This window comes from Conger conger, chromosome 7 (genome assembly GCF_963514075.1).
Source record: "Conger conger chromosome 7, fConCon1.1, whole genome shotgun sequence".
In the NCBI taxonomy this organism is placed as follows: Eukaryota; Metazoa; Chordata; class Actinopteri; order Anguilliformes; family Congridae; genus Conger; species Conger conger.
The window spans coordinates 12,244,227-12,271,741 of NC_083766.1; the positions used below are offsets into that span (position 1 = coordinate 12,244,227).

The window sequence follows — 27,515 nt, forward strand, 5'->3', positions numbered from 1 at the left end:
CTGATCAGGCGGGGCTTAGGGTTGAAACAGTGATGTCAGTCACAGTGAAATGGACAGAGTGGGCGGGTGACTAGGTGGAAAAGTGATGTCAGTGAAAACAGAAGAAGCAGAGCGGGCGGGGCTCACCGGTGGTGCAGTACTCCCCCTCCCAGCCGGGATGGCACTCACAGGTCCCATCCTTGCACCGGCCGTGCTCCTCGCACCGAGGGTGACACGTCCGCTGGTCACACCCCGGCCCGTCCCAACCGTCCTCGCACTGACACCGGCCCTCAGAGCACCTCCCGTGACTGCCACACGGTACCAGGCACACCTCTACAAGGGACAAAGTGGAGAGGGTTTCCAGTCCAGAATCTACCAGGTGCACCGCTACAAGAGTACAGAAGAGAGGGTTTATAGTCCGGAATGTACCAGGTGCACCTCTACAACAGTACAGAAGAGAGGGTTTATAGTCCGGAATGTACCAGGTGCACCTCTACAAGAGTACAGAAGAGAGGGTTTATAGTCCGGAATGTACCAGGTGCACCTCTACAAGAGTACAGAAAAGAGGGTTTACAGTCCAGAATGTACTCGGTGTGCCTCTACAAGAGTACAGAAGAGAGGGTTTACAGTCCAGAATCTATCAGGGGAAACAAAAACCCATATTCTTATTTTCTTGCATTTGAAATTCTTTAGTTATTTTCAGTGCCTTTCCCCTTTGTCTCCTGATTTTTGATTGCCCAGTGATATGTATTTTTTAACTGTACTGAGCCCAGCCCCTCCTGCGAAATACATGATGTCAGGCTACAGAGCTTAATTAGGGGTTGCACGAGTGGACTTGCAGGCTTACAATTCAGGGATGTGAGATTCAAATAGTTCTCCACGCTGTACTGAGCTTTATCGGTTTATTGGAACCTAAGAAGAACTCTCAAAAAGCGCAAACCCCACCTTCTGGTCCTCTTGGTCGGCTCAATTGCACCAGCCAAGCAACCGAGCACAGAACTTTTACGTATTCGTCTGACGGAAACCATTCCATCCCTGGGCTACACTAGAGCTCACTGTGCATAATGCAACAGGGCTGCCGGCTACAGTCCGCCCTGTCACGGTCAAGATTCAGCTGTAAGGCCCATTCTTGCACTAGAACAGTGCCTTTACAGAATCTTCTGCCCAGCAGCCCCTACTCTTGAGTCTTATCTGGTATTAATGAATCCAAGAAATTCATAAAGTCAAACAAATTACTGAAGAATGGGCCACTGTTTCTAATTATTGTAACTTGATAAAATGCTTAATTGCTAGCTCTTCACGATAAACTAAAAATGAGATAGCCCATACTTATTGTATGAATGCGTGATAATATTAATTATTAACTTCAAGTATTCAAATCATTTCCTGAGGTCCTCTTTTCTTACAACTTCAAAAGCAGATTGAGAAATCTGCTTAACATGTGAATTTATTTAATCACACTTTCCCATTATTCCAATTTCCACCAATGGTGCATGTTACACTTACTGACAGTGTTCTTATATGTATGCCATATTGACCCCAAAACATATTTTGAAATCAAAGTCAAAAGTAAAAGTGGCAAATGTAAGCTTTCTAACGATACCAAAGTTATCTCTCTGCTCCAGGTATCAAGGGAGTTGTCCCACTCCCATTTTGAGTGCCACCTAACCATGTTTTTTTGAGACAAATGGTTGCGAGAGTTACGTGAGGCTGGGAGACTACTGACATGGAGAGACTAACAAAACTTTATGACTCTAACTTGTCATCTTATCTAAAAACCCTTTAAACCTATATATATATATATATATATATATATATTTTTTTTTTTTTTTTTTTTTTCAGATTTTTCCCTTTTTCTCCCAATTTGGTAGCCAATTGTACCCCATCTGATTCAATTAGAGCTAGTATTAGATACAACGCCCGTACCCCGTCCCTCGGCGGCCCGAAGGAGAGTGACACGCCTTCTTCAAGCCGTCTCGTCTCATGCTCGTGACCGTGATTCCGAGGCGCCCGAGGTGCTTTATTGTGCAGCGATCTACTAACCCTGCCAAGTCCCTCCCTCTGGAGCAGCGAGCCAATTATGCTTCTCCACGTCAGCCGGCCAAACTTGCACCCGGTCCCCGGTGTGCAACTGCAGCAAACTGCCACCGCAAGTCTGCTGCATCTTAGCCTGTCGCGCCACCACGGCCCTATTTTAAACCTATATTTTTACTCTGAACAATTACTCTTGACATTAAGGCATACAGACCATGAAAGCAAATACATTAACAGGTAGCCATGAACACAGATGATGTGGTTGTTTGTGACTAGTGAACTGTGACAAGCTGGATAGCCTCCAAACAATGCACAACTCTGGTATTACTTTCACTTTGACATCTTGCATTTAAAAGCTTAAAAAATATATTTTTACTCTGAATTTGGCATTAAGACGTGCAGATTATGAAAGCCACAATATTGTTCTAAACGTCGATTTATGTAAAATTGGCCGTCGCAACTTACGACTGATTGTGATAGAATGGGTCACATATATTACATTACATTATTGCCATTTGGCAGACGCTCTTATCCAGAGTGACGTAGAGTTGATTAGACTAAGCAGGAGACAATCCCCCCCTGGAGCAATACAGGGTTAAGGGCCTTGCTCAAGGGCCCAACAGCTGTGCGGATCTTATTGTGGCTACACCGGGATTAGAACCACCAATGTTGCGTGTCCCAATCATGTACCTTAATCACTACGCTACAGGCCACCCCACATGTACTGATGTTTAAAAAATTTAATAAAAAGATCTTAATTTGCATAATGTTTTTTTGACACTGCCAAAAAGACACTATGCAGGAAAACAAGATATAAGAAAAAGAAAACTTAAGAGCATAAACCCTGAACAATGCAAACAATGCAAAAAATGAATTACTTCATTAATGAAGAAAAAAGCTAGGTTTTAAACACATTTAAGCATCCTTGAATTTTATGTAGGTGTGCCATACAGTAGGTAAACGGATAAACAACTAGAGCCCTGTTTCAGGAGACGGAGAAAACATCAATGATTTAACTTTCATCTCAGGCGCTCTCATTCATTCTAATTTACCTCCACTATTTGTTTTCATTTCCTTGACATTATGCTCAATACATTATGAGCACTGTGTTTTGTTCTCACAAGAGAGAAAACAGCTAAATTAATGATCTCTCAACCGGTTCGATTTCTTCACCATTAGGAAACAAGGACACTTCACTTCTGGTAATTTCAAAGATGAAGCTACCACAACAGGAGTTATCCGCGGCGGTAGACAAGCAAAATAATGTTGTCACTAGTGGTGCCCTGATCATGAATTAAGCAGGTTATTTTATTTCTCCTATCATACAGTTTGAAAATAAGTGCTGGACAGCTCCACCATAATAAAGTGCTCGCATGCATAGCTTGCATAACATTCATATTTACTGAATGCGATTGTATTAACATAATGTAATGCATTTCAGTACAGTGGCATTTTTGTTTAGCAGCACCTACAATTGGTATGCGTTTTGTTCAGAAGTGGAACTGGACCCAATATGATTTGGATTAATTGAAATGTTGAGCCCTGCAGAAGTTTGAACAAGAGGCAATTAAGACTTATTTTTTTCCTGTTACTGGCCGCTCTCCCAAAAACTAGTACAGGCTGTAAGCTCTATTTTAAGAGAATTGCAGCTAATCTTTAAAATCTAGCTCAGGGGAACGGAGAATTCAAAAAAGTAAAACAAACAAAAATACTGCATGTTTTCTGTTGACATCATCAGGGGCTTGGTCTGTGTCTGTGTTTAAAAATAATGAACAAAAAGGGATTGACTCCATGCTATGCTATGGTGCCACTGCATGCGTTCAGCAGAAAGCTAGAGATCTGCACCCTGGCTCGAGTTGACGGTGCAAAGGTACGCTATGATTCTGTCTGATATTGGCCCTATTTTTAGATGTGTGGAAGTTTACAAATAGAAGGATAGCAACACTTCTGCTGTTAACAATGGCAAAGCTTCCAGTGTTCATTGCACACTAAAAAAGCTGTATGACAGCTCAACATCAACAAGCTTATTAGCATCACATTTAACCCACATTTAGTGTAATTTTTAATGCATTTAAAAATGGTACTGTTTAATATGGCTGTTTTAAATTTTTAGTTGAGCATAAGAGTAGGCCTGCACTATAAAAAATAGAAGCTTTGCTGTGCGCCATCACAAGTACCATAACTAGCACCTTTCCTTATCCAGTCGTTCTGGATAAGAGCGTCTGCTAAATGCCATGTAATGTAATGTAATGTAAAACACAGCATTATTTTCCTTTCTGCCATATGTTATCTTTGGCGTCTTATTTCAGTAACCTGGCAATATCAGGTTCAGGCTTCAAATTTGGCTAGAGCTTGTCGGGCTGGTTCGGGCTGGGCTGTAAAGAACTTGTGCATGGGTAGCTTGGTCCTCATTTCTAGCCCAATACAGATAGCACCTATGCAGTCAACACCTACAGTACAGTATGCAGTCAACAATCCAATGCTCACTGAATGCCACCATTTCACAGCCCATTGAATGAAAGCCACACAGTGAGACATGTGAAGGTGCTTCTAAGGTTGCAACCAATCATACCAGAAAACTCAAAATGCTCTATTTCTCTCTGATTTTACAGACAGTGGAGAGCTGGGGATAATTTATTTACTGAATAAACTTAAATAAACTGCTTTCTTTAGCCCAACATGTTAATTTAAATACATTTGGAAATGCACAAATCCTTGTTCATACTATGTACTGCATCTCAATGCAAGGAAAATGTTGTGTCACTACTATGAAACAACAGCATTAATTTGTTTGCATTCCACAACAGCATCGTCTACATCAAAGATCGAAAAATTCAAAGTGAACACGATGTTCGGAGTGACAAATCTGAAAAAACGTTCCCAACCTACTGCAAGCTATCTCACACAGACTGTGACAAGCGGCATTCTGTGAAGAGACGGCAGAAACAGTTGGAAGGAGACCAACCACGATGAACAAACTAATTTGCACTCGGCATGCAAGGGAAATAACAGCTAGATGTGTTGATAGTCAACAATGACCAAGTCTTTCCTTCTAAAGCACCACTGACACATCATTATAATTAGGGTTCCAATTAACAACCAAAATGCGTAGCAGTGGGAAACAATTGAAACAACATGCACAACTGTAGCAACAGCACAGGGCTTGAAATTTAAAGGAAAATCAGCAATCAGTCGCCAGTAAGAACAAATATCAGTAAAATGCAGTGATAAGCTTGTGCGTTTAATCGCCTAAGTCCATCATGGAAAGGAGTGTCTGTTGACAACGTTTCTGTAACAGGAAAGGAGACCTCACCATCAACCCTGTTCACAGGGGCTGTCAATCATCTAATTGCAACAACCAATGCGGATAGGAATCTTAATCCTGGTGCAATGCATAATCTGTGCATATCGTCAAACTTTGTTTCTCACAGCTAATATGGTTAAAGGGCTTAGACCTATACAAAGCACACTGTAGATTATGTTAAGGTTGACAGTTGTCATCCAAAGCACTAAAATGGGGGAAATGGTGAAAAAGGTAAAAAGAGGAAGTCACAGAACTACATAAAAAAAGGCAAGAATCACGGAAAAAAAACATGACAACCGCAACTTCTATGACAAACACTCAGCCTTAGTTATAATATGTATACCATGTTCACATCAGATGTGAGGTTGCATGGTATTTTTGTACTCAAGGATTCTGGGTTGTCAATGCAACATTCATCAATGGAGGAACCTAATCTTCAGATCTCCAGTGATAAAAGACTTTGAGGGGATGAGTGTGAGATAATGTGAGAGCAGTGCATTATGGGACTCACCTGTGGAGCAGTCGGAGCCGGTCCAGCTGGGCTCACAGGTGCAGGTGCCCTTTTCGGGCAGGTACGACCCGTGCCCCGAGCACTGTTCCTGGCAGGCAGGGAGGGGGATCTCACAGCTAGGACCACCCCAGCCCGGTGAGCACAGGCACTCCCCTTTCACACACACGCCATGGCCCGCACACTGAGGATCCACACAGTCCACTGAGGATGGAACCAGAGAAGAAGACACTGTCAGAATCTTTCCTCCACTGTGAACCAGACCTGGGTTCCAACAGTATTCGTATTGGTTTCAAATACTTTTCTGGGCTCTGTTGATCTTGCCTGTTGCATTTGAGCCTGTAAAGTGGAGCAGATGCGTGGGGCTTACACTTTTGGGACCAATTACTTTCTTCCAATGCACCAGGTGTAAGCCAGTCATAAGTAACATTTGGGCTCATGCGCTGGTCAGCTTGCTGACTTCCCCCTCCCGGAGCATACATTGTTAGCCCCCACCTTTTGGCACACATGCCTGTGGGGGAGAGCTAGAGAAGGATTCCCTGGGGGCCCCACTTTTCTCACATTCCTTACAGGTTAGAGCACAGGAATACTGGAGATGGCATAAAGATGTTTCATGATAATCCCAGGTCATATGTTTGGTGTTATTCTGATTGGTTCAGTGCGACTGGTGTAATGGTCTAGTTTTTGTAACAGTCTACCTTTGATAGCATAACCATTCAGGAGCCGAGGGGAAACTGGGCAAAAGCTGTCTCTGTAGAAGCCATGTGTTTTAGCCCCCTGAACACTGCCTGGTGGGGCTGGCTGTAAATTACAGATGGGTGACTCACTTTTAGGGTCAAGAACTAAGGCCTGGATTTCGGAGATAAGGAGAAGAAACCAAGCTATCTGGGGGCTTTGTCTCTTTTCCTTTCATTCACCCAAATCAGGTTTATCCAAAAGGTATATTACCATAAGAGGCACAAATACATATTTACAGCATAATGCAGTTATCATGAAAACTCCCAACTACAGCATTCATAGATATGATGGGGCGGCCTGTAGCGTAGTGTTTAAGGTCAGGAAGGGCTGCCATTTGTGAGGGGCCTGAAAACTGGGCTTTCTGGTCAATGTTGTTTAAACTAGCTTTGTCAGGCCGAAGGAGATAAGGGGAAGATGTTTTAGTTGAGGGGTCAATAAGTCATGGGAATCATGACCGACTACCAGGGCACCTCCAAGGGGGAAGACTCCGGACAATGCCACAGTGCCCTCATCTCATAATGCATAATCACTCCCGAGGTCCGCGTAAGTTGCAAACCCATCCATCCATCCATTATCTGAACCCGCTTATCCTGATCAGGGTCGCAGGGGGGCTGGAGCCTATCCCAGCATACATTGGGCGAAAGGCAGGAATACACCCTGGACAGGTCGCCAGTCTATCGCAGGGCACACACACCATTCACTCACACACTCATACCTATGGGCAATTTAGACTCTCCAATCAGCCTAACGTGCATGTCTTTGGACTGTGGGAGGAAACCGGAGTACCCGGAGGAAACCCGGGCAGACACGGGGAGAACATGCAAACTCCGCACAGAGAGGCCCCGGCCGACGGGGATTCGAACCCAGGACCTCCTTGCTGTGAGGCGGCAGTGCTACCCACTGCACCATCCGTGCCGCCCAAGTTGCAAACCCAAATTTCAAAATTATATTTTAAATGGAGTCAGATAAACGAGTGAAACTATAGTAACCACTAAGCGTACAATACGGCCCCGTTTGAGAACGGAGAATAATTAAACCCTACTAATGTTCTCCCAGCAATGCCAGAAGGACAAGCACGCAAAACCCCCTTCGGCCCCCGCTAAATTCCGTCATTGGGTTAGCGTGGGGTTTTACACAGGCAAGCTTAGTAACATGCAGAAAAGTATTTCAATCCAAAACTAATATTACTTCAACCTAGGTCTGTTGTGAAGTGCATCATGGAATCAATAGTTTGTGGGGCAGATAAGGAGGCTGAAAAACACGGCCGCTTCTCGCTTGCCGATTGTGCACTAGATCATACAGTATCTGTCTGTGGGCCGGTGCGTTAATCTCAGTGCAGAGGAATTTGTGGAAATGGAATTTTCACATTGGTGCATCAGGAAAAAAACCATGAAACCTTCGCCCACACCTGACTGCCCATAGGTGTCAACCAGCTATTCCCAGCCAGGCTCCAAGACAGCGGCTGCTCTGACAAATCAGGTGCCTGTGTCCTGCCAGGGCAACCCGCAGTCAGTGTCCTGCTGAGTGAAAATTAGCGACAGCTGACTGCACGGGCATTGGAGGATACGCACGCCACTCTATACAATCCTGAAGGACCGTGTTGTAGTGGAGGAACAAGCATTACTAGGCGACTACTGTAGGTATTCCTCATCAGACAGCCAAGGAAATAACAGCTATGCAAAGCAAACTTGGAAAAAAAAAAACATGTCTGCACACATTTTTTACTTAATTACTCGGAAGAAAAGAAAACCAGGTCTGGATTTGGATTCGAGGACCAGATTCGGCGATGCCTGAATGCCCTGGTTCTTCCTCTCTCAGAGAGTTAACAGCAACACAGCAGCAGCTCACGATAGTACGCTATCATGTGTGCAGCAAAAGGAGAACGGCGCATCTCAGCGGGGAACCATTAATAGCCGAAGAACGGCCACCCCATAATATGAACGTCAAAAGGCTATTTGTACATGAAAATATCGGCTGCTGCAGTCAGATTCCTATCAAAAATTAACAAGCTGCTGCACAATACAAGTCCCAAGCTAATTGATCACACATAATTCTGATACACTTCAAGTAGTTCCTTTAATAATGAATGCTCTGTAAAATATATTGGATGTTAACCCTTGTAATTACCATGGAGCTTTCAGCCTTGATCTGTTGCTCTGCCCCCAGGCTCAAGGTTGCTTTCCAGTGCAATTATCTAGCAATTATCTCACTGGATAGAGCTACTGACGGACAATCATTTGATTTTGTGGTCAAGCCCAGTCTCGATTGGAAAACGGGGGAAGGGGAGAGATGATAATCAGAGCACAATTCCTCAGGCGGATCCATATGGAAAATTATCTCAATCACCTAAACAATGATCAGGTTCACATTATGCGGGATTGACATTTTATGTAACGGCGGAAAAGTGGGGTTAATGAAGACAGCACATTGACTGCTCGCCCTATGCTTTTCCGAGAAGCGGGGGGTAGCCTTGTGTAATGCTTAGGGAACAGGACCTGTACATTTCAAGTTTGATCCCTGCAGTAAAGTCCAGCTATGCCAGCTTGAAAATTGAGTTGGTCAAAAGCTGGTCTAGCTGGGTATGAGCTGGTGAACCAGCTAGTGCTGGTAGCCTGACTGAGATGATAGCTACCAGTTGTTACAAAACATGGATTGAGCTGGTTAAACCATGTCAAGCTAGGAGCTGGTCTGAACTGGTCAACCAGCTAAACCATGTCGATCTGTGAGTTGGTCTGAACTGATGAACCAGCTGCCAGCTGTTTCAAAACCTAGCTCCAGCTGCTTTTCTTCAGCAGGGGAGTCGTACTGCCATTGTTTCCTTGAACAAGGTGCTTAACATAAATTTCATAAATGTCCAGCTGTATACACAAGTTGCTGTCATGAAAAACATTTGTTATCCATGTGAAATGTAGGACAATTGAACACATTCAGAGAAAGAGCACAGTAGCTGATTTGCATATCTATGATAATAATATAAATATATAAATATAAATATAAAAATCCTTCTCTGCCTTTATTTCACAGGTGCTGAAGCATGCAGTTCAACACTGGAACTGATTTTACTAAAACTTACCTTTTGTAAACCATGTTTATTTGGTATCTGCAAAATGACTAAAATGGTAGATTGAAGCCTGCCATGTTCGCATGACCACATTGTAAAATGGTAGATTGAAGCCTGCCTTGTTCGCAGTTGTTGCCCTTATAGGCAGGGATGCACATGCAGATGCCCTGGATGCAGGTTCCATGGTTGGAGCAGGTAGGGTCGATGCACTGGTCTTCCTGGATGTCACATTCTGGTCCTTTCCAGCCTGGGTGGCAATGGCAGTGACCTTTCTCATAAACCCCGTTTCCACTGCACAGCACCGGGCAAGAATCTGCAACAAGCGGAAGCAGCCATTTCATAACCAGCCCACTCCTACTGCACATTAACAAGAACCAGCCATGACATCAGCCCACCACTCCTACTGCACAGCAACAAGAAGAACCAGCCATGACATCAGCACACCACTCCTACTGCACATTAACAAGAGGAAGCAGCCATATCATCACAATCTCCCAGATATGCGTTTATTGTGCGGTAGTGCATGTGCCTTGAGACACAGTTCTCTGTTTGTTTATGTCTTGGCTGTGAATAAAACAAAAGAACCGTTAAGTGATCACTGTGCGTAATTGGCCAGCGCGGCTGCGGAGCAGACTGGCAGCGCGAACAACCACTAATCCGCGCAACCCTTCAACGTGTTGAAATGGCAGCGGGGATGAAGTGGAGTTCGGGGAGGAGGGCAGATCCGACCGATGCCCCCGCCATTCCCTCTCCGAGCGAAGCGCGATGTTTATGAAACTAAAAAATAAAGTGGCAGAGACTGTGAGCGGCGGGGCGGCACGATAAACACGAAGACGGAAATGGAGCGATAGCGAGGCTTCGCACTTAGCGTTTTTCTACGGCGTCAGACTGCCTGGGCTCCGATATGCTGCTCCGAGTCATCTCAGACAGCACCTCAGAAATGCCATAGCGTATCTCGACAAAGACATGCTCATAAATTCACCCATCACACCTCTCACAAATTCTTTGTCAGTTAATCTGAAGGTGCTTGTTGTTCATTGTGCGTGTTAATTGAATGTAAAAATAGTATCTAGCAAACGGTGTAAGTGTGGTTGGAAAGTGTTCGGGGACTTGGGGGGTAGGTAGTGCTGTGGTGCTAAATATGCTTTGTAGCGTTCTCTGGGGAAATATCCAGTGATATACTCCACTTTACTGAACAACAACCTGAGTACCAAAGTGGGGCTTTAAAATAATTTTCAGATTTCAGGAAAGTCGATTGGAACTTTAATATGGTTTCCCCTTTAAACTATCCATCTGGAAAATCCATCCTTCTGATATAAAAATGGTTGGTGTGTTTAAATAAACACTTTCCTTTTTCTTAATGTTTCACTGCACAGCCTAAGCAGCCTTTTTAAAATTCTGAATTCTCTGTAATCTGTATTCATACCTTGTAGGAGAATCTATATCAAGGTTAATCACACGAGAATCATTTATGCCTTATCCACAGCATATAAATAAATAAAGAAGAATAAAAATATTATTTGAAATGTGTTTTTTATTTTTTCTTCAAAAGGTTCTTGACAACCCAAAGACTCAAAAGCAACTGCTTATTGATGTCCGCTCTCCCGTTCCTGATGATTAAAGATTCTTTGGTCTTGAAATACACAGCCAGTATATTTTTCTAACAGTAGCTGCAACATTACCACATCAGTACTGTACAATTCAAAGGAAGAAATACACATGATTCTCTCTGCACACACCCATGATGAAATAACATGGATAAATTAAACTTGTAAGCAGAGCTTACTTCACTAAACTGCAGAGAATGTCCAATAGATCAGTGATTCTGGAAACAGAAGACACCCGCAAGTCAGAAGCATTTCAGAGTAGAACAAACAAACTGAACTGAATGCCTGATCATCTGCGTGATCATAAAGCTAGCTCAGGTGAGTGAATACAGCTGCATATCCCATAATAAACAATTTAGATAGCACTGGTGACTACAGGTTCCTAGTGATTGTCAGTGGGAGATGTTTATCTTGTTAAATCAGAACAAGCAGTCCTGAAGTGCGCCGTGTGGCTAACAGTATGGAAAATGGCAGATACATGTAAGAACATGTTATTTGAGTGTGTGTATTCAGGGGTAGTGCTGCCTGCCTGGCGTGGTGTGGCATGCTGATGACACCAGTGCACAGTGAGTAATTCCAAAATCGGGACAAACGAGGAAAAAATGCATCCATGTACATCCTGGGGCCTAAAGACAGGCAAATAAATATCATAATTCTGCTTAGATAACTTCACTCTGAAGTTTGAAAACTGAATGGGTTTATGTAATGGCCTCATTTTCTGTTAAAGCTAAGCAGAGAGCACAGCCATCTTTTCTTTGCCCATTTGGTGTCAATTCCAGTCTTTTAAGCTTAGCGCTTAGTATGTCCACAGATATTTACATAAATACAGCCGGGCGCACTTTCAAGATCATCGAAATTGCGATAACCAATGCCTGTTCTGTTTAATCCTCATACATTCAAAGTCTTACGGCTTTGAAAGGGAGCAGGAGTAGATAAGAAACAGAAGGAATCAGGGAATATCACACATAACAGATTTAGATAACATTTAAAATAATTTGACTTTTAGAGACGGGGTTGAAACACAAGCACACAGAAACCGACGATACTCAAATATAGACACGCAGCACGGAGTGGGTGGGTGTCTTCTTTTTGCTTATGCGCTGAGCGCCGGGGTGATGTCTCCTCTCTCTGATTCTTCAAGGTCGCCTACGGACAGCCGCGCCAAGCCGAGGCAGCAGACCTGTCTGACCTGTAGCTCGCTATTGGTTATCAAATCATTCCTGGCACAGCTTTTCAATGGGGTCAATAACAGACACATAATATTCTCTGCAGCAGTTCGCAGGCCAGGGAGCGGTAGCAAGGCGGGGGCACAAATCAGATTAAAGGAAGATATATTTGTGGGAGAAGTAGGTAACTTCTCAAAATAGCCCCAAAACAGGACTTGAGCTTGGCCATGAGGTTCTGAATTTAGGTCCAAAATCTCTGTATAGACCGCCAGGTGAACCATCAGGAGCATGTCAGAAAGGATCACTTTGCAATGAAATGGTGATGAAAAGATGAAAATACTGGAGCTAGATTTAACCAACAGTAGTATAGAAGTGTCCTATACTGGTTATATACACTCACCGAGCACTTTATTAGGTATTTATTTGATTTATTTTTTTGACTTCTACTGCTGTAGCCTATCCACTTAGCGTTGTGATTTGTTGTGTGTTCATAGATGCTCTTCTGCATATCATTGTTGTAATGTGCGGTTATTTGTGTTACTGTCACCTTCCAGTTAGCTTTGACCAGTCTGGCCATTCTCCTCTGACGTCTCTCATTAACAAGGCATTTCTGCCTGCAGAACTGCTTCTCAATGGATTACTTTTTGTTTTTTTTGCACTATTCTTTACAAACTCTAGAGACTAGTGTGCATCAAAATCCTAGGATACCAGCAGTTTCTGAGATACTCAAACCAACCTGTCTGCCACCAACAACCATTCCACGGTAAAAATCACTTAGATGACATTTGTTCCCCATTCTGATGGTTGATGTGAACATTAACTGAAGCTCATGACCCATATCTACATGATTGTATGCATTGCACTGCTGCCACACGATTGGCTGATTAGATAATCGCATGAAGAAGTAGGTGTAATAAAGTAAAAATGTTCCTAATAATGTGAGTGTACGTATATACAGGAACGAAGACAAGCTTATACACTCATTGGAGCTTTCTGTCTATATGCAGTTTCAGGTTGTCCAGAGAAGCCAAAAACTGTCAATCGGAATGTAAATTGAAAAAAATGTCCACAAGGTATATTACCGAGTCTGCTTATGTAAAACAGTTGAAAAAAAATAAATAAAATAAATTAATAAATAAAACCTGGCATACCAACCGAAATCAATACTTCCCCCATCTGACGTGCGAGCTACTTTGAGCTCACAGGCATTCTTTTTTTCTCCCTGCTCTCCCGTTTAGACAGCCGTAACTGCCTGACAGGTCTCCCTGCCAAGCCTATCAATCAACAGGAGCTCTGCTACCATGCTGTTCCCCATCCTAAAAAGTCCCACCCCCCTCTCCCTGCACCCCACATCTCCCAACCCCCTACCCACAAACCCCCCCACCCCCTGCCACCCCCCTTCCCCTCCCCGGTTCCCGTCTGTAGCAGCCAGTTATTGCAAAACACAGATACAGGCACAGCATCAATTTAAACTGCACGGCACTGCTACACTTAGATATGCGTATTTGTCCATCTGTCCCCCCCGGCCTGTCCGTCTACCCGTCTGTCTGTCTCCTGGTTCATCTCCCTCCCCAGGTCAGTTGGTTTATGCAGAGTTTATGTGGAAGACTACAGACAGTGTGTATGGTACTATTTACAGTAACTGTACTTTGCTGTCCTTGTATGTTACCTCTAGATGTGTTTTTAAAGTAAATCAGGTGCCACCCAAGTGTGCTAACAAGGTAAAGAGCTGATTTTTTTCATTTCATGATGAATGCTGACACACTGCTGTCAATCAGTGTCCTCTTTCCACCTTACTTCTGTCAATCATTTATTTCCCAGTGGCTATGGCTGAATGTCTTAAACGGATATGGCTAGTCAATGTAAAAAAATGAAGGGGCTAAATGAAACCACTGTATTAACAACTGAAATCACTGATTTGCCAGACATAAGATTGTATACATACATAAATACATAATATTTAAAGTTTTCTTCCTTTTTTTCTGTCATTTGTGTCAGTTTTGGCTGGCCACGTCTCTTGCTTCCGGCCCTGGTGCGCACTTGCACTGCGCTCAAATAGGTGTTCAATAGGAGGGGCGTGTTTTCTCTTTTGGGTCACGTATTTGTGCCACACTGATTGGCTACTGCCTGAAACCTGGCAGGGCGCACATTTTTGCGTCCCTGGCCAATAGGCATTCTATTCCCACCCAGTGCCTTTGCTAGAGCAGCGACTATTGGCAGTGACGCGTAGTACTCATATTATACCTTACTTTCCTGTCCCGTCCTTCACATACTGCCGGGAAGGAAAAAAGGAAAGAATGAAAGAAGAAAGATTTTGCAAGTCTTCTATCAGCACACTATTTCAATATTTTGCGCTGTTACTGTCCATAATATCCCTTTATTATGTTGAAGGTGAGTTTTGTTTTGGATTCATGAGGGATATGCCACCGTAGGGGATGAATGCTTTATGTGTTATGTAGGTGGGTCATTTTGTGTTTGGAGAGGTTGCAGCGAGGAAGTTTTAGGGGACGGACCAGTTCAGTTCGAGGCCGGGTTGTAAACAGAAGCTGCCTGTGGCAGGAAACAAAAGTGGGCTAGCAAAGCAAAGTTTGCCGTTAGCAGCTGCCGCTTGCAACAATATCTTGCCTTGATACCTACTGTTATTTTATTTATAAAACATATTGTAGCCCTTTAAGGACTATAAACAAAACAACCGTTTGGAAAGTTAGGCTGCAAACCAAGAAGCCTTATCTTCGTGGTGTACTAATTAATCACTGCGATTAAGGCATTCTAAGCATGGTGTAAGTGTAATGTTAATATTGTAAATGAGGTCGAAATGTATATGTATGAAGTTGTTCACACTGTGAAGGGAATCCCTTCGGTTTAAAGAGAGGGTACGCTGTTTGTTGCAGGCTTTCTGTTTCTCTTATCTTTTGTGTTGCTACCCTATAAAGAAAAGCTGAATCTAAATCTATTTACCCCTTTGTGAATATTACAATATCCTCCAAACCTGCCCTCTAAAACCTCTCAGCATCCAGAGTAATTTTAATTCATTGAACTTTGTCCAACAACCCATGGTTCCAAGATTGAAACTTATGAAATGTTTCAAGGGGAGATGATGAGATCATATGTTTAATTATTTTTTGGTGGAAGAATTTGTATTACGTACTACCAACACAGGGGTTATTATAAAAACATTATTTTAGTATTGGCATTGCTTTGTCTTTCTTTATAGGGAGTAATTATAGAGGTTGGGGGTGAGTACTGGTGTGTGTCTGTGTGCCTGCCTGCATGTGGTGCCCCACCCAGGTGAATGGCCATCAGCCTCCACTGATGGGAATGTTGATGCAATTTTGCTGTAGAGAAACTAGCTATCGCGCATCTGTGTTATTTTAATATGTGGTTACCAAACTGTCATCTTTACTGTACTTAGAAGCATCTGTGTGATGATTAATTCAATAATAATTTTACACCGCTTTGGAGTGAGAAATATTACATTTCAGACATTAACATTGTTCATTACTTTCAAATGATCTAAATCAACACATATTTGTGCACTGTCATTTTGAAAAAAACACTTTCTGTGTTCTCCAAGTTTAATAAACCCTTTTAATATCCTCTAATATAGCTAATTTGATTATCTGAGTACACTGAGTAATGTGTTATATAGCTAACTGTGGCAGGTCTTAAAGTCTTCAGTAATAATTTACATACAAACGTATACAGTACATTTCATCGCAAATGTTTCTATGGTCGATGTGCTCTCTGGGTCTAGGAGAAGAAGGAATCTATCTGTCATTTATCATAGATTTGTTTTGGTCTTTACACTATGCGCAATTTCACATTACATCACATTTTGACATAAAAAATACAAAGCTGTTGATCGAGGAAACTTTCTTTCAAAATGCTCATCAATGAAAATTGGAGCACAATGTTCTTAGCTTATGGTGAAATTCATCTCATTTATGGGCCGGCAGCACCAGCAAATTCATATTTTTCATATAAGGGGTAGTATATAAATATCATACATCATAAAATCATACGCACATCCTCAGACAAGGTGCTGGGCTGAGATAATTCCTAAGTGATAATCAAAAGAAAGCCATCACACTTTTGAACTCCAGCACACCTTTAATTGGGGATATGCACACTCGAAAAAAGATCCAGACAGGATCGAAAACGTCTTTTGAAAAGTTTTTGCGTATTACCAATTAAAGGCGTGTTGGAGTTCACAAGTCAGAGGTCCTTCTTTTCATTATCATATGAGCAGTAGCCCACTAACTCAGATTAGGAATTCTATAGATTATGATTTACATAATCTATACAGGGTTTTGGTTTTCTTTGCATATTCAGATAAGCATGTTTCTTGACAAACATATGTAATTAAACTGTAGATAAATGATGCCAGATCTACAATAATTTGGTAACTGAGTAATTATGTGGTCACAATTTACAGTAAGGTTTTGGCATGAAATTGAAATGGCATGAACTAATGTAGTTGTTAACATGAATTAATGATGAACAAATACATTAATTAAGCATGAAATCATCATTAGTATGCATTTGGTAACAACAACCATAGGATGAACTAATAATGAGTTAACCATTAACAAATACATTAACCGAGCTCTACAGCTTTTCGGTAGTAGTTACTTAACAACTGCATTAGTTCATGCCAATTCATGGAACCTTATTGCAAAGTGTGACCAATTACACACTCAGTGAGCACTTTATTATTTTTTAGACTTATTGATCTTCTGCTGCTGTAACATATCCACTTAGAGCTTAGCGTTGTGTGTTCAGTGATACTGTTGTGCATACCGCAATTGTAATGTGTGGCTATTTGTGTTACTGTCAGCTTATTGTCAGCTTTGACCAGTCTGGCCAATCTCCTCTGACCTCTCTCATTAACAACACAATGCTGCTCACTGGATGTTTAATTTTTTTATTTTTACAAACTCTAGAGACTGTTGTGCGTGAAAATCCCAGGAGATCAGCAGTTTCTGAGATACTCAAACCACCCTGTCTGAGACCAACGATCATTCCACGGTCAAAGTCACTTATATCATACTTTTTCCCATTCTAATGGTCGATGTGAACATTACCTGATTCTCCTGTCCTGTATATGCATGATTATATGCTTTGCACTGCTGCCACACAATTGGCTGATTAGATAATCACATGAATAAGTAGGTGTACAGTTGTTCCTAATAAAGTGCTCAGTGAGTGTATATTGGAAGAGTACAAACTCTTCAACTGCAGTCTTACCTGAACAGAGTGGAGGTGCCACAGCACACTACACTGGGGGTACTAGCTTATCAGGGGTGTGTTCAAGACAGCGAACGTTCACACAGCGAACTATGTTTGCAGCAAACAGTTACTGTTATACAATTTTAAATAAACATTCCATTTAGTTCGTCACCAACGCATTTTGAATACAAATGGATGCGACTTAGATCGAACAATGCCAGCTAGCTGATTCATTGCTTATCTGTGATTTATTTTTTAAGGTAAGGACAAATATTAAATGAATTAAAGTGTATTATAACAGCCAAATAACAGCCAAACTTTTGTTCTCTGTGTCTTCCCTGTCGGCAGCCATTTTTGTTCGCGCCGCACTACCTTTTCAAATAGTTAGCAAACGTTAGCTAACATTTGTGGTGAAGTTTGAAGTGTGAAAGTTTGAATACGTTAGCTAACGTACGCTATCTTGAACGCACCTCACGTTTATGATTGGATTGAGCAGGACCAATTGTCCTGCAGAAAATAATATATAGAAGATAAACTGAAATAATTCTGTCTGGCATTTTCACCACAATCAATGAGAGGGCTTTCCATTTCTGCACGATACTGGAAAAACAGTGGGCTGAGTAAATATCTTGATTTGCTTAATATATCATTACCGCCATCTCACTCATTTACATATGAACGCCAAATGACAAGAAATACACAGGACATATATCTGCCCTTTTACAGAGCCGTAATAAGAAGTGAGTTACACCTTTATTCATTACACTGCGGCTGGAGACAGTAGCTGGAGGCTACGTAAGGCTCAGGCATTCCTCGGTAATTCATTATGAATAGACATACCTGGAGACGATGGCACCCATGTGAAATCTGGAGCTCATTTGCATGCCGCTTAGTCCCAGAGAATCCGTGGCCCTGTTTAAGCGTCTGTGCAGAAAAATCCCCCCCCTCTCTCTTTCTCTCTCTCTCATTCGCTCTTTTTCATTTTCTGCCGGCATCTGATGCGCACTCAGCCTCAGTGGTAGAGACAGGCTGATAGGCCCAGCCCGATTCAAAGAGTCCTCTCTGCCACTCGAGTGGGTACTGTGAGGACAGACACACGGAAGAACGAAGGGAAGAAGTGAGGGAGGGACAGAGTGCACGCACCTTTCGCGCAGTCCGGTCCGAGGAACCCGGTGAAGCAGTGGCAGTGGCCTGAAACGCATTCCCCGTTCCCATTGCAGTTGGTCGAGCACCCGTCCATGGTTTCTGTGACGGACAGAAAGAACACAGCCAATGACAGCCGCCTCTGTCGGTGGGGGCCCGTCTCTTTTTTGATGAAGTTGTTTCTTAGTTGCGAAAGGCAGCCGGTGATTAATTTATTCTCTGACATGCTCCCGAAGAAATAAGCATTCGTTTCTGTGAATATCGGCCCGTGCTTTTCTGTTGATTGTCCTCCAGGCGGTAATAGGCTTTAGATTGGCTTAATGCTGCCGCAGTGCAACTCATGGGAAATAGCACCTGTTTTTCAACAGCTCAGAAATGGTTTCAGAAAGGCATGTCTTTTCTCACTATAAATCTACAGCTATGACTTTGCCTCTGGCTCCATTCTCTCTTGGTGGGAAAGTAAGAGGCGATTTTTATTAAGAAATGATGCACAGAGAGAAGTGCGGTAAAAACAGACAGGATTCCTATTTCAAAACTGCTCGAGAAATAATTAATCGTTTCCATTGAGAAGAATACAAATATTTCTTTGAAAATAATTGTGAATATGTACTAAATACGTAAGTGCACACCATCCTGACAAGAAGTACATATGATAACATATGATATTTGTTAAGACGATTTGTGGTTTAGTGTTTCGTTGCAAGCACATTTAATGGAGTACTGAAACAGAAATTTAGCCTGTAAAATTCCAATCCATCCCAACATAACCCTGCATCAAAAATCCATTAGTTTCAAGGCTCTCCCTGCGGCATATATAACTCAATATGTTAAAAATAGAGAAAGCCTTATCAGAACAGGATGAGCAGTGCATTATGGGAAGTGCATGACTAAATCCCCCTCTTTCTTAGCATATGCTTGGAGATGGATGACCAAAGGTCAGTCAATTAAAGTGGACAGCCTTTATTTTACACCTGCTTGACACCCACAACAGAATTATCCTTCATCGGTTTGTGCTAATAGATCTGTACAAACTTTTTCGGTCAGACTCCCCTTTAGCAATACATTCTCTAAGGCCACCTCCACCCACACACGCATACATGCACGCCAACACACACACACACACACACATACACACCTGCATTTTAATCAATGTAATATTTTTTTACCTTTTACAAAAATCCAAGATAAGCAGCTCATCTGCTAGCTATCATTGTTAGACCCAAGTCACATCCATTTGTATTAAGTATGGGTCGGTGACAAACTAAATGTAATGTTCATTTAAAGTTGTTCGACAGTAACTGTTGGCTGCAAACATAGTTTCATATCTCGAACACACGTCAGGGCCGTTCCACCTTTTACACTTATTTTGCATGGTACAGTGACAGGTGCCATTTACCGATGGTGGTGCTGAGGACGAAGACTTGTTCCATTTTCTTCCCGTCGTTGTAGAAGGCCAGGTACCATGTCCCTGGGTCCATATACTCAATGAATCCAGTCTCCTGCAGAGTGTTGAGGATGAGATTCCGGGGTGCGAAACTAGAATCTTCTGGAGTCTTCAGCTCTTGCTTAATAAGCTGTTTCCCATCCAGAAGCTTGACAAAATCAAACTGGGAAGAGAGAGTAAACAGTGTGGGTACAGAAGGGGGAAGGAAGAGGTGTTTTCGTCTGCAGATGGTAACCTGCTTGAAGAGGAAGAACAGGAACACAGCGAAAACAAATACATGACAAGTATAAGTCTTATATTGAGACTTAAAATGTAAATAAGATGGAAATATTGCTAATGAGGTAAGATAGTTATTAAAATAATAAGCTAATATGTTCTGAAAAAAATATCAGATTCTGAAGTCTTATTCCAAGACTAAAAAGCTTGTTAAGACAGTTACGTTTTGCAGTGAACATCTATGGTTTTAAAATTCATGGAAAGTTAACAAGTGTTTAGTCATTTAAAAAATCTGTCCTACAGTAATTGCATTTTCATGACATGTTTTTAGCTTGCTGAAAGTTTTCAGATCTTAGCTCCGTTTTAGGTCCAGCAAGTAAACCCACGACCTGCAACTAAAACAGTGCACCAAAGCTGCAAAGTCGTCAGCAGCTCCTGTGATTTCTACTAAATGGGTTCTTGACCCCAGACTTGGACCGATAGTCTTCTTCGGCAATAGTTCTAAGGGAAAGGCCAACTCCTACATTTCTCAACACTGGAGGGTGGGAGGGTGGAGGGGGCAGTAAAATCGCTCTGATAAACACCACAGTATCCTCCTTCCTCCCGGTCTACAGACCATGGATAATTTTGCTTATAATTTAGTAAGCCACAGGGGGAGTTGCTGTCAGCACTGCTTTGGGAAGGGAAAAAAAAGAAACAAAAGAAAACAAAGCAATAGAATAAAACCTGCAGATACAACCGGCGATGGTCCCTGCGCTTCAGCAATCGGCGAGCACAGAAGGAAATGAAAATGACCGTTTCCCACTCCCTTACCGCCCTCCCCGTTCTTCCTCCGCCCTCCCCTTCTCTACTGTAAACGTGAAATCTCCTTGGAACCAGGACGAACTCAGCGTACCACCCAGGGGGGTCAACGCAGATTAATGACTCGAGCCTCCTATTAGAATTCATCAGGTAGCGGCTGGCGGTTTGGCGGGGACGTCTGAAGGGACCTATAGCGGATGAATCGACGGGGGAGGATGAATCGACGGGGGGAGGGCGAGCAGCTCTCGTTGACCCCTCTGCTCAGCCCGCCGACCGGCTGGGAACTCCATCAGCAGTAATCACGTTCGAACCAGGCCTGGTCAAGGGGAACATATGTCTGTCCACAAATGCGCACCGGGGCGGGGCTCGGTCTCACAGCCTCCTCGCGCTGCCAAATGTATTAGCGCGGGGACTGGAGACTAAAAATCAGGAGGCCTGCCGTGTTTCCAGTGTGCATTGCGAGTGTAAAGGTGGGAAGACCGACGGCGTGACCCTGTTAGCAGGAACCTGCAATTAGCGCTAATTCATTCAGCTTAGCATCTACAGGGATTCATGAACCTCTAAATAGAAATATTTGTGCATAATGAACCTTTACTGAGAAACATTTAATTGAATTAAGACAGCGCTCAATTTACCGAACGATTAAAGTTGTTTATATTACAAAACGCTCATCGTGTTCAACAGGTGGTGTAAGAGCTTTGTGCAAATAAGGGGAGGTTTTATGGGCAGAACATCTTCGTAACAATCTAATTACTTCCAATATAGTCATTTAATAACGTATGCCTTTCTAAAGCAAATGTTCCTCAAAGCCAAAATGGAATTGTCTGTCCCCTAACCAATCACCAAAGGAGTAAAAGTTTACTGAGGGAATGAGCAACAATAAACTTAAAGAATTAACAATGTAGTAAACCGTGGCCTGGATCCAAACAACACGTGTCCATGAATGCAAGTGTTTGTTTTTCTCTTGACAATTGCAGTTTGGCAAATCCTTTCTTACGACGGCTGAACCCTCCAGTTACAATCGACTGTGAGTCAGCGAAGGAAAAATTTGTAATGGGATCTGGGCTTGTGTGTAATTCATGGGGACAGAAAGCAGGCAGTTTATCCACAGTGATATTGCAACATTTTACCAGCGTACATCAGCTGGATCCTTTCATGAAGTGTTAGGGAAACAAAAAATGTGAAAGGCTTTGTTTTGCCGCAACAATCGTGCATCACATTAGACTTCTTTTCAGGAGTAACATTAATACTGTAGCCACTGAGTAATTTCTGTGGCTAATATAATGCTAATGAATTATACCAAAGACAAAGCTATGGTGTAATTGTACAGATAATATTATGGTAAAGATCTTCATAAAAATAAGCATTTCAAATAAGTGTTGGACCAACACTAGTTCCTTGTTCATCTTCCATCTTCTCCCTTTCATTCTTCTTCATTGTTTGAAATAATGGACATTTTTGAGTCCTTTTTTCGGCTCATCGCCATTGAAACAAACTCATCACTCATTGGTCAGGCAATATGTCGACATAATAGTTTGCTAACGTTTTGCCAAGTAAACCATGCCAAACTACCTCAGATGTATTGACATTGTGACAGTAGCCTTATGTGAACTGCAACAGTATCAAAAGCTCAGTATCATAGTTAGGCTACACAAAGTTGTTGCGCAGGTTACCTAGATGCCAGCACAAGACATTAAATGCTACAAGTACCACTAGCAACCACGTAATTGTAATCGAAAAGCAACCAAATGTTCTGTGAAAAGTACAAAAACGGCAGAAGTATTTGAAAGGTATGTACCTGGGTGTGAGTTGGCGGGATGTTTCTCCTCCCATAGATGCCCAGCAGGGCGTCTCGTGCCAGGGAAACGTTGAACTTGACGTACTCCGGGTGGTGGACGGTGATGTGGAAACGCCAGAAAAGCCCAGGGGGAATGATCTGAGTCACCTGGATGCCAATATCTACCTCTCCTCTGTCAATCACTCTCCCCCTCTGGAACACAGATTTATCTACACACACACACAAACACACACACACACACGCACACGCAGGCACACACACACGCACATACATGCACACACATACATACACATACACAAATACGCACACACACGTGCATACATGCACACACACACACGCACATACATTAAATTAGAGAAAGTCTGCTTCAGAGCAGTTTGCAGCCTAGCCTCTGAACTAATAAGCACATTCTAACTATGGCCTGTATTTAGCAGGTTTATCAAATACAAATATTATAGCATATTGATCACACAAGAGATGGGGCATGTAGGAATCACAATCCTTCTTGACTAAATCAAAGATAATTCTATTTTGGGATGTGGGTTCACATCAGAAAGTTGTCCTCTAATTGTTTAGAGCATTCAATCGTTACCTTGTTTTAAAACCATTTTTCCTCCACCCCTGCCTGATCATTCTATGATTCTCCCTTATCTGAACTTGAGACGTACAGTACAATGAAAGATCCCCCATAGCTTGGAAACAAAGGCTTTTCTCTAGTAGTGATTCACAATCTTTAAGATCAAGTTCAGACGCAGCCCGCTGTACCTTTCTTATCACTAATGACTGAGGCCGCTTCACCCAAGACATCCACAGGAATGAATCATAGAATATGTCACATTCATGTCAGTGCGGTTAAACATTAATACAGAGCTCCAGCCAGGCCAGGAGCGAGCTAATGCCTGGTGTATCTGACCCTGGAAAATAAACAGCACATTTTTACACGCGTTTATTCGATCTTTGTGGTAAAAACAATTATTCAACGTGGATACAATTCTACACTGCAGCACTCAAGGACGTAACACCTCATTCTCTACACGACTGTAGAGTGATGTGAGGCGTTCAAGTGAAAAGGCCGTTGTTTCATACCTCTGAACTGTACAGCTGTACAAAAGACTTTCCTGAAATATCTACTGTATTACAGTATTAGTATATTTGCTGAATACATTTTCAAATGAGTTTTGCGTGATGATTAAGGTTAAAACCTTTTCTGATGGTGCACCATGATGAGTTTTATGATAAGCAATCCACAATTTTACTGCGTGAAATATGCAACATGAGTGCATATAAAACATTGAATATAAAAAAGCTATGAAGCAATTAGTGCGGGTATAACACTAAATACTGAAACATACTGTAGTTGTAGAATTTATATGTTGAAATGTCATTTTAAATGTGTAAAATTAGCTTGAAACATAATCTCTTTTCTGTTTCCATTCATTTTCCATTTCATAGAGTGAAACCAATAAAATAAATAGTAAACTTAAGATGTTTTTTACACACACTTTGGGAACAGAATTACATTTTCATGTACCCCTGCATCAGATCAATTAGACAACATTAACCACAACAGTCACATTGTTTTAAGTTTGTAAAATGGCTTCACGCTGACTGCTGTAATTTTCAGCAGAAGCATTAGATAGTAAGAGGTAGGGAAAATTAAGTGTTCCTTTTTCAAATGAACAAGCTTCCCATCATGCTTTTTTAGCCTCCACTCAAAGGTATTCTACCAGTGCATTAAAAGCGTGTCAGTGAGAGGTAAAGCAAAATTTAAAACGTCAATAAAGAGCCCTGACATAAAAGCTGATTAAGTCGCATAGCCCCAAGGTTACCCCTATAAAACAATTAGACCTACAGTATAATCTATTTTCAACAAAACATAATTGTCTTTTCAATTAGTGGTATTATTTTTCAGAACCAAATGAACACCAGAAAGTGACATGGCTTTATTGTGCAGCCAGCTTCAGGTGAAACAGTGAAAATAAAATCACCTTGCGGCTCCTTAATCCACCATCGCTTTCATGCAACTACCGAATGTAATATTTTACTAAAGGACTAGCCTTAGGACTAATACAAATATCACAGAACATCGGGTCACCTTAATTAAAAAAATTCAATCCCTAAAGTTGCTGTGTAAATAGAGAATGACATTTCCGGCGTTCTTCCTATTTCAAGGTCAATTAAACAAGCCGGTAATTCCATTCAATCAAAGGGCCTATTTATTTTCAATTAGTCAACGCGTCCACCAGATTCCATTTCAAATAAATGAAAAACAACAAAGAGGATATCTATTATTTATGGTCACCTGCACTTCTATCATAATTTTTTCCAGGAATGCCGCTTCCCCATTAAAAGAAATAACAATCAATATCAGTGGTCCTAATCTCTTTCCAGCCAGTGTTCCAAATGAATCAGTGCGAGTCATTAAGGATGAGTGGAACAGAAGTGAAGAGGGCTGTTCATTTATTTACTTATAATTTTTTATCGCTGCGAGATGTTCCTGTCACCTAGTTGGCTCCGATAGGCTTTCTGGGTGAGCGGCAGTCCTGTCTACAGACAAGCAGCCTGTAGCTGATTGGTTGAGACCTTTGACAGCAGCGAACTCATCTACAAGCAGGAACACCTGCAGGTTCAATGGGAAAACGTTTGAAAAGTTTGCTACGGTTTCCGTGTTGAGCGATACGTTTCCTCCCAACAGCGTGCAACGTTTAGCAACAGGCTTTGAAGTATGTTTGCTCCCGTGGGGCACGTGTGTCGGAGGTGTAGCCCGAATCGCTAATCATCGCAGCAAACCGAACCCAAGTCAGTCAATCGGCCCACGTTTTGCGACAGGTTATTCGACGCGCCACCATTTCCGTTTCCATAAACGTTCTGTCAGGGCTGAAGGCGACCCTGTAGCTGACTGTTACAATAAATGGCCCAGGTGTTGCTTCTTTCATGGCTGCTATAAACGCACCTGCTGTGCCGTTTTGCTGCAGATGTTCGTGGGCCCAGGTTCTGCTTGGTTCTGCTTCACAAGCCCAGCTTCTGTTATGCACAGACTGCTTCTGTGCGCTATGAATTCAGCAGTCTCAGCAGGAGGAGGCTCTGCCCCTGGGACACTTCCTATTTGTTTTGTTTACAGGATCTTTGTTTGCTGGAAAGGGCAATAAAACAGCCACTGGCAAATTCAACTATTATTTTGTGTTCAATCAGTCCCTGGCACAGTTCCCACCCAGCACTGCATAATATAGTACCGTACAATATCAATTTTAATGGGGGCTCAATCATTGTTGCGCTCGTTTGAAAATGAACTCATTTTTATTTTGATTACACACAAGGCATCATGGATCCCAAGGTGTCAATGTTTTGGACTCTTGCTGTTAAAGTCAAGTTTATACTGTAATTATTTTAATCTACTGTACGTTCTTTTTAAACATCTCGTCATTTCCCTGTGTCAATAACATTTCCAGCCATTATAGAGAAAATCAGGGTTAATGAAAATATATATATCTATCGCTTTGGAATATCGTTATTTCCAGAACAAAGAATTACAACTCGCACTATATTTAGACCTTCTACAAGTCAGTCTGTATGAAAGTCATTTCATTTTTTTTCTCGCAAGCTCATTTAGATTCCTCTTAGCTGGCTAATACAATTATATATAGCGAATATAATGAGCATGTCACAGGTGACAATTCTACTACTGCAGTTACAGTATTTTTTTTTGGAATAGGTCTTGTCAGTTGTCACCATAAAATATGACCAAGGATGTATTGTACCTCAACGAGACCTAGAGACTGTATCACCGCACGCGTAGATCAATAGTGGTGATGAACCAGAGAGACGTCAATTGTCGGGACATGAGAGACACAGCAGAATATCGATGCCTTCTGTAAAAATCTATTCTTCGGTGGCTGCTCCCATATTTTAGAAGACCAAACAATGTTTGATCAGCTATCAATAGCTTCGTATCAAGTTGTGCCACTGTACTGTAAATAATGATTTCTGTTTGTACTGACGTGGGTAGGCTTTGTATTCAGATGACTCTTTGTATTCGATGTGCTGTATACTGTTCAGTTACTGTGTGTTATGGTAATTGTTTTGTTCTTTTTCAATCAAAACTATGATGCCCAATTTAGTTGATAACATAAGAGAACAGCAATGAAGCAAAGCACAATATCTATCTGTTCCTTGAATAGAATGTGAAATTCATTTTGTGCTCGGTATGCGACTGTGGGGTTTCTCTGAACATTAGCGACCTCACCACCTTTTAGCATTCCTCTTACACTTTGCACTTGCCATCACTCTAATACAAGCCAATCTTGGTCTCGTCTGTCCACAGGACCTTCCAGTACTCTAAAGCCTCTTTTAGGTGCTTCTTAGCAATCTGTAACCTGGCCATCCTGTTTTTGCAGCTACAGTAACTAGTGTTTTGCACCTTGCAGTGTAAACTCTGTAGATATGTTTGTGAAGTCTTCTGTGGAAAGTAGTCACTGAGACATCAATGT

At 42.0% G+C, this 27,515-nt stretch overlaps 1 protein-coding gene across 2 annotated transcripts in view; it reads right to left on the reverse strand.

Moving 5' to 3' along the window:
* The window catches only part of tenm1 (teneurin transmembrane protein 1), a 198,295-nt gene that overhangs the window by 62,075 nt on the left and 108,705 nt on the right, over nt 1-27,515 (reverse strand). For both annotated transcript variants that reach the window (XM_061247745.1, XM_061247744.1), the window contains exons 6-11: nt 23,029-23,237; nt 20,166-20,376; nt 18,770-18,871; nt 9,743-9,937; nt 5,829-6,029; nt 127-312 (exon numbers count right to left, since the gene is read on the reverse strand). In XM_061247745.1, coding sequence (XP_061103729.1) covers nt 127-312; nt 5,829-6,029; nt 9,743-9,937; nt 18,770-18,871; nt 20,166-20,376; nt 23,029-23,237 — 1,104 coding nt within the window. The remainder of the gene's footprint in view (nt 1-126; nt 313-5,828; nt 6,030-9,742; nt 9,938-18,769; nt 18,872-20,165; nt 20,377-23,028; nt 23,238-27,515) is intronic.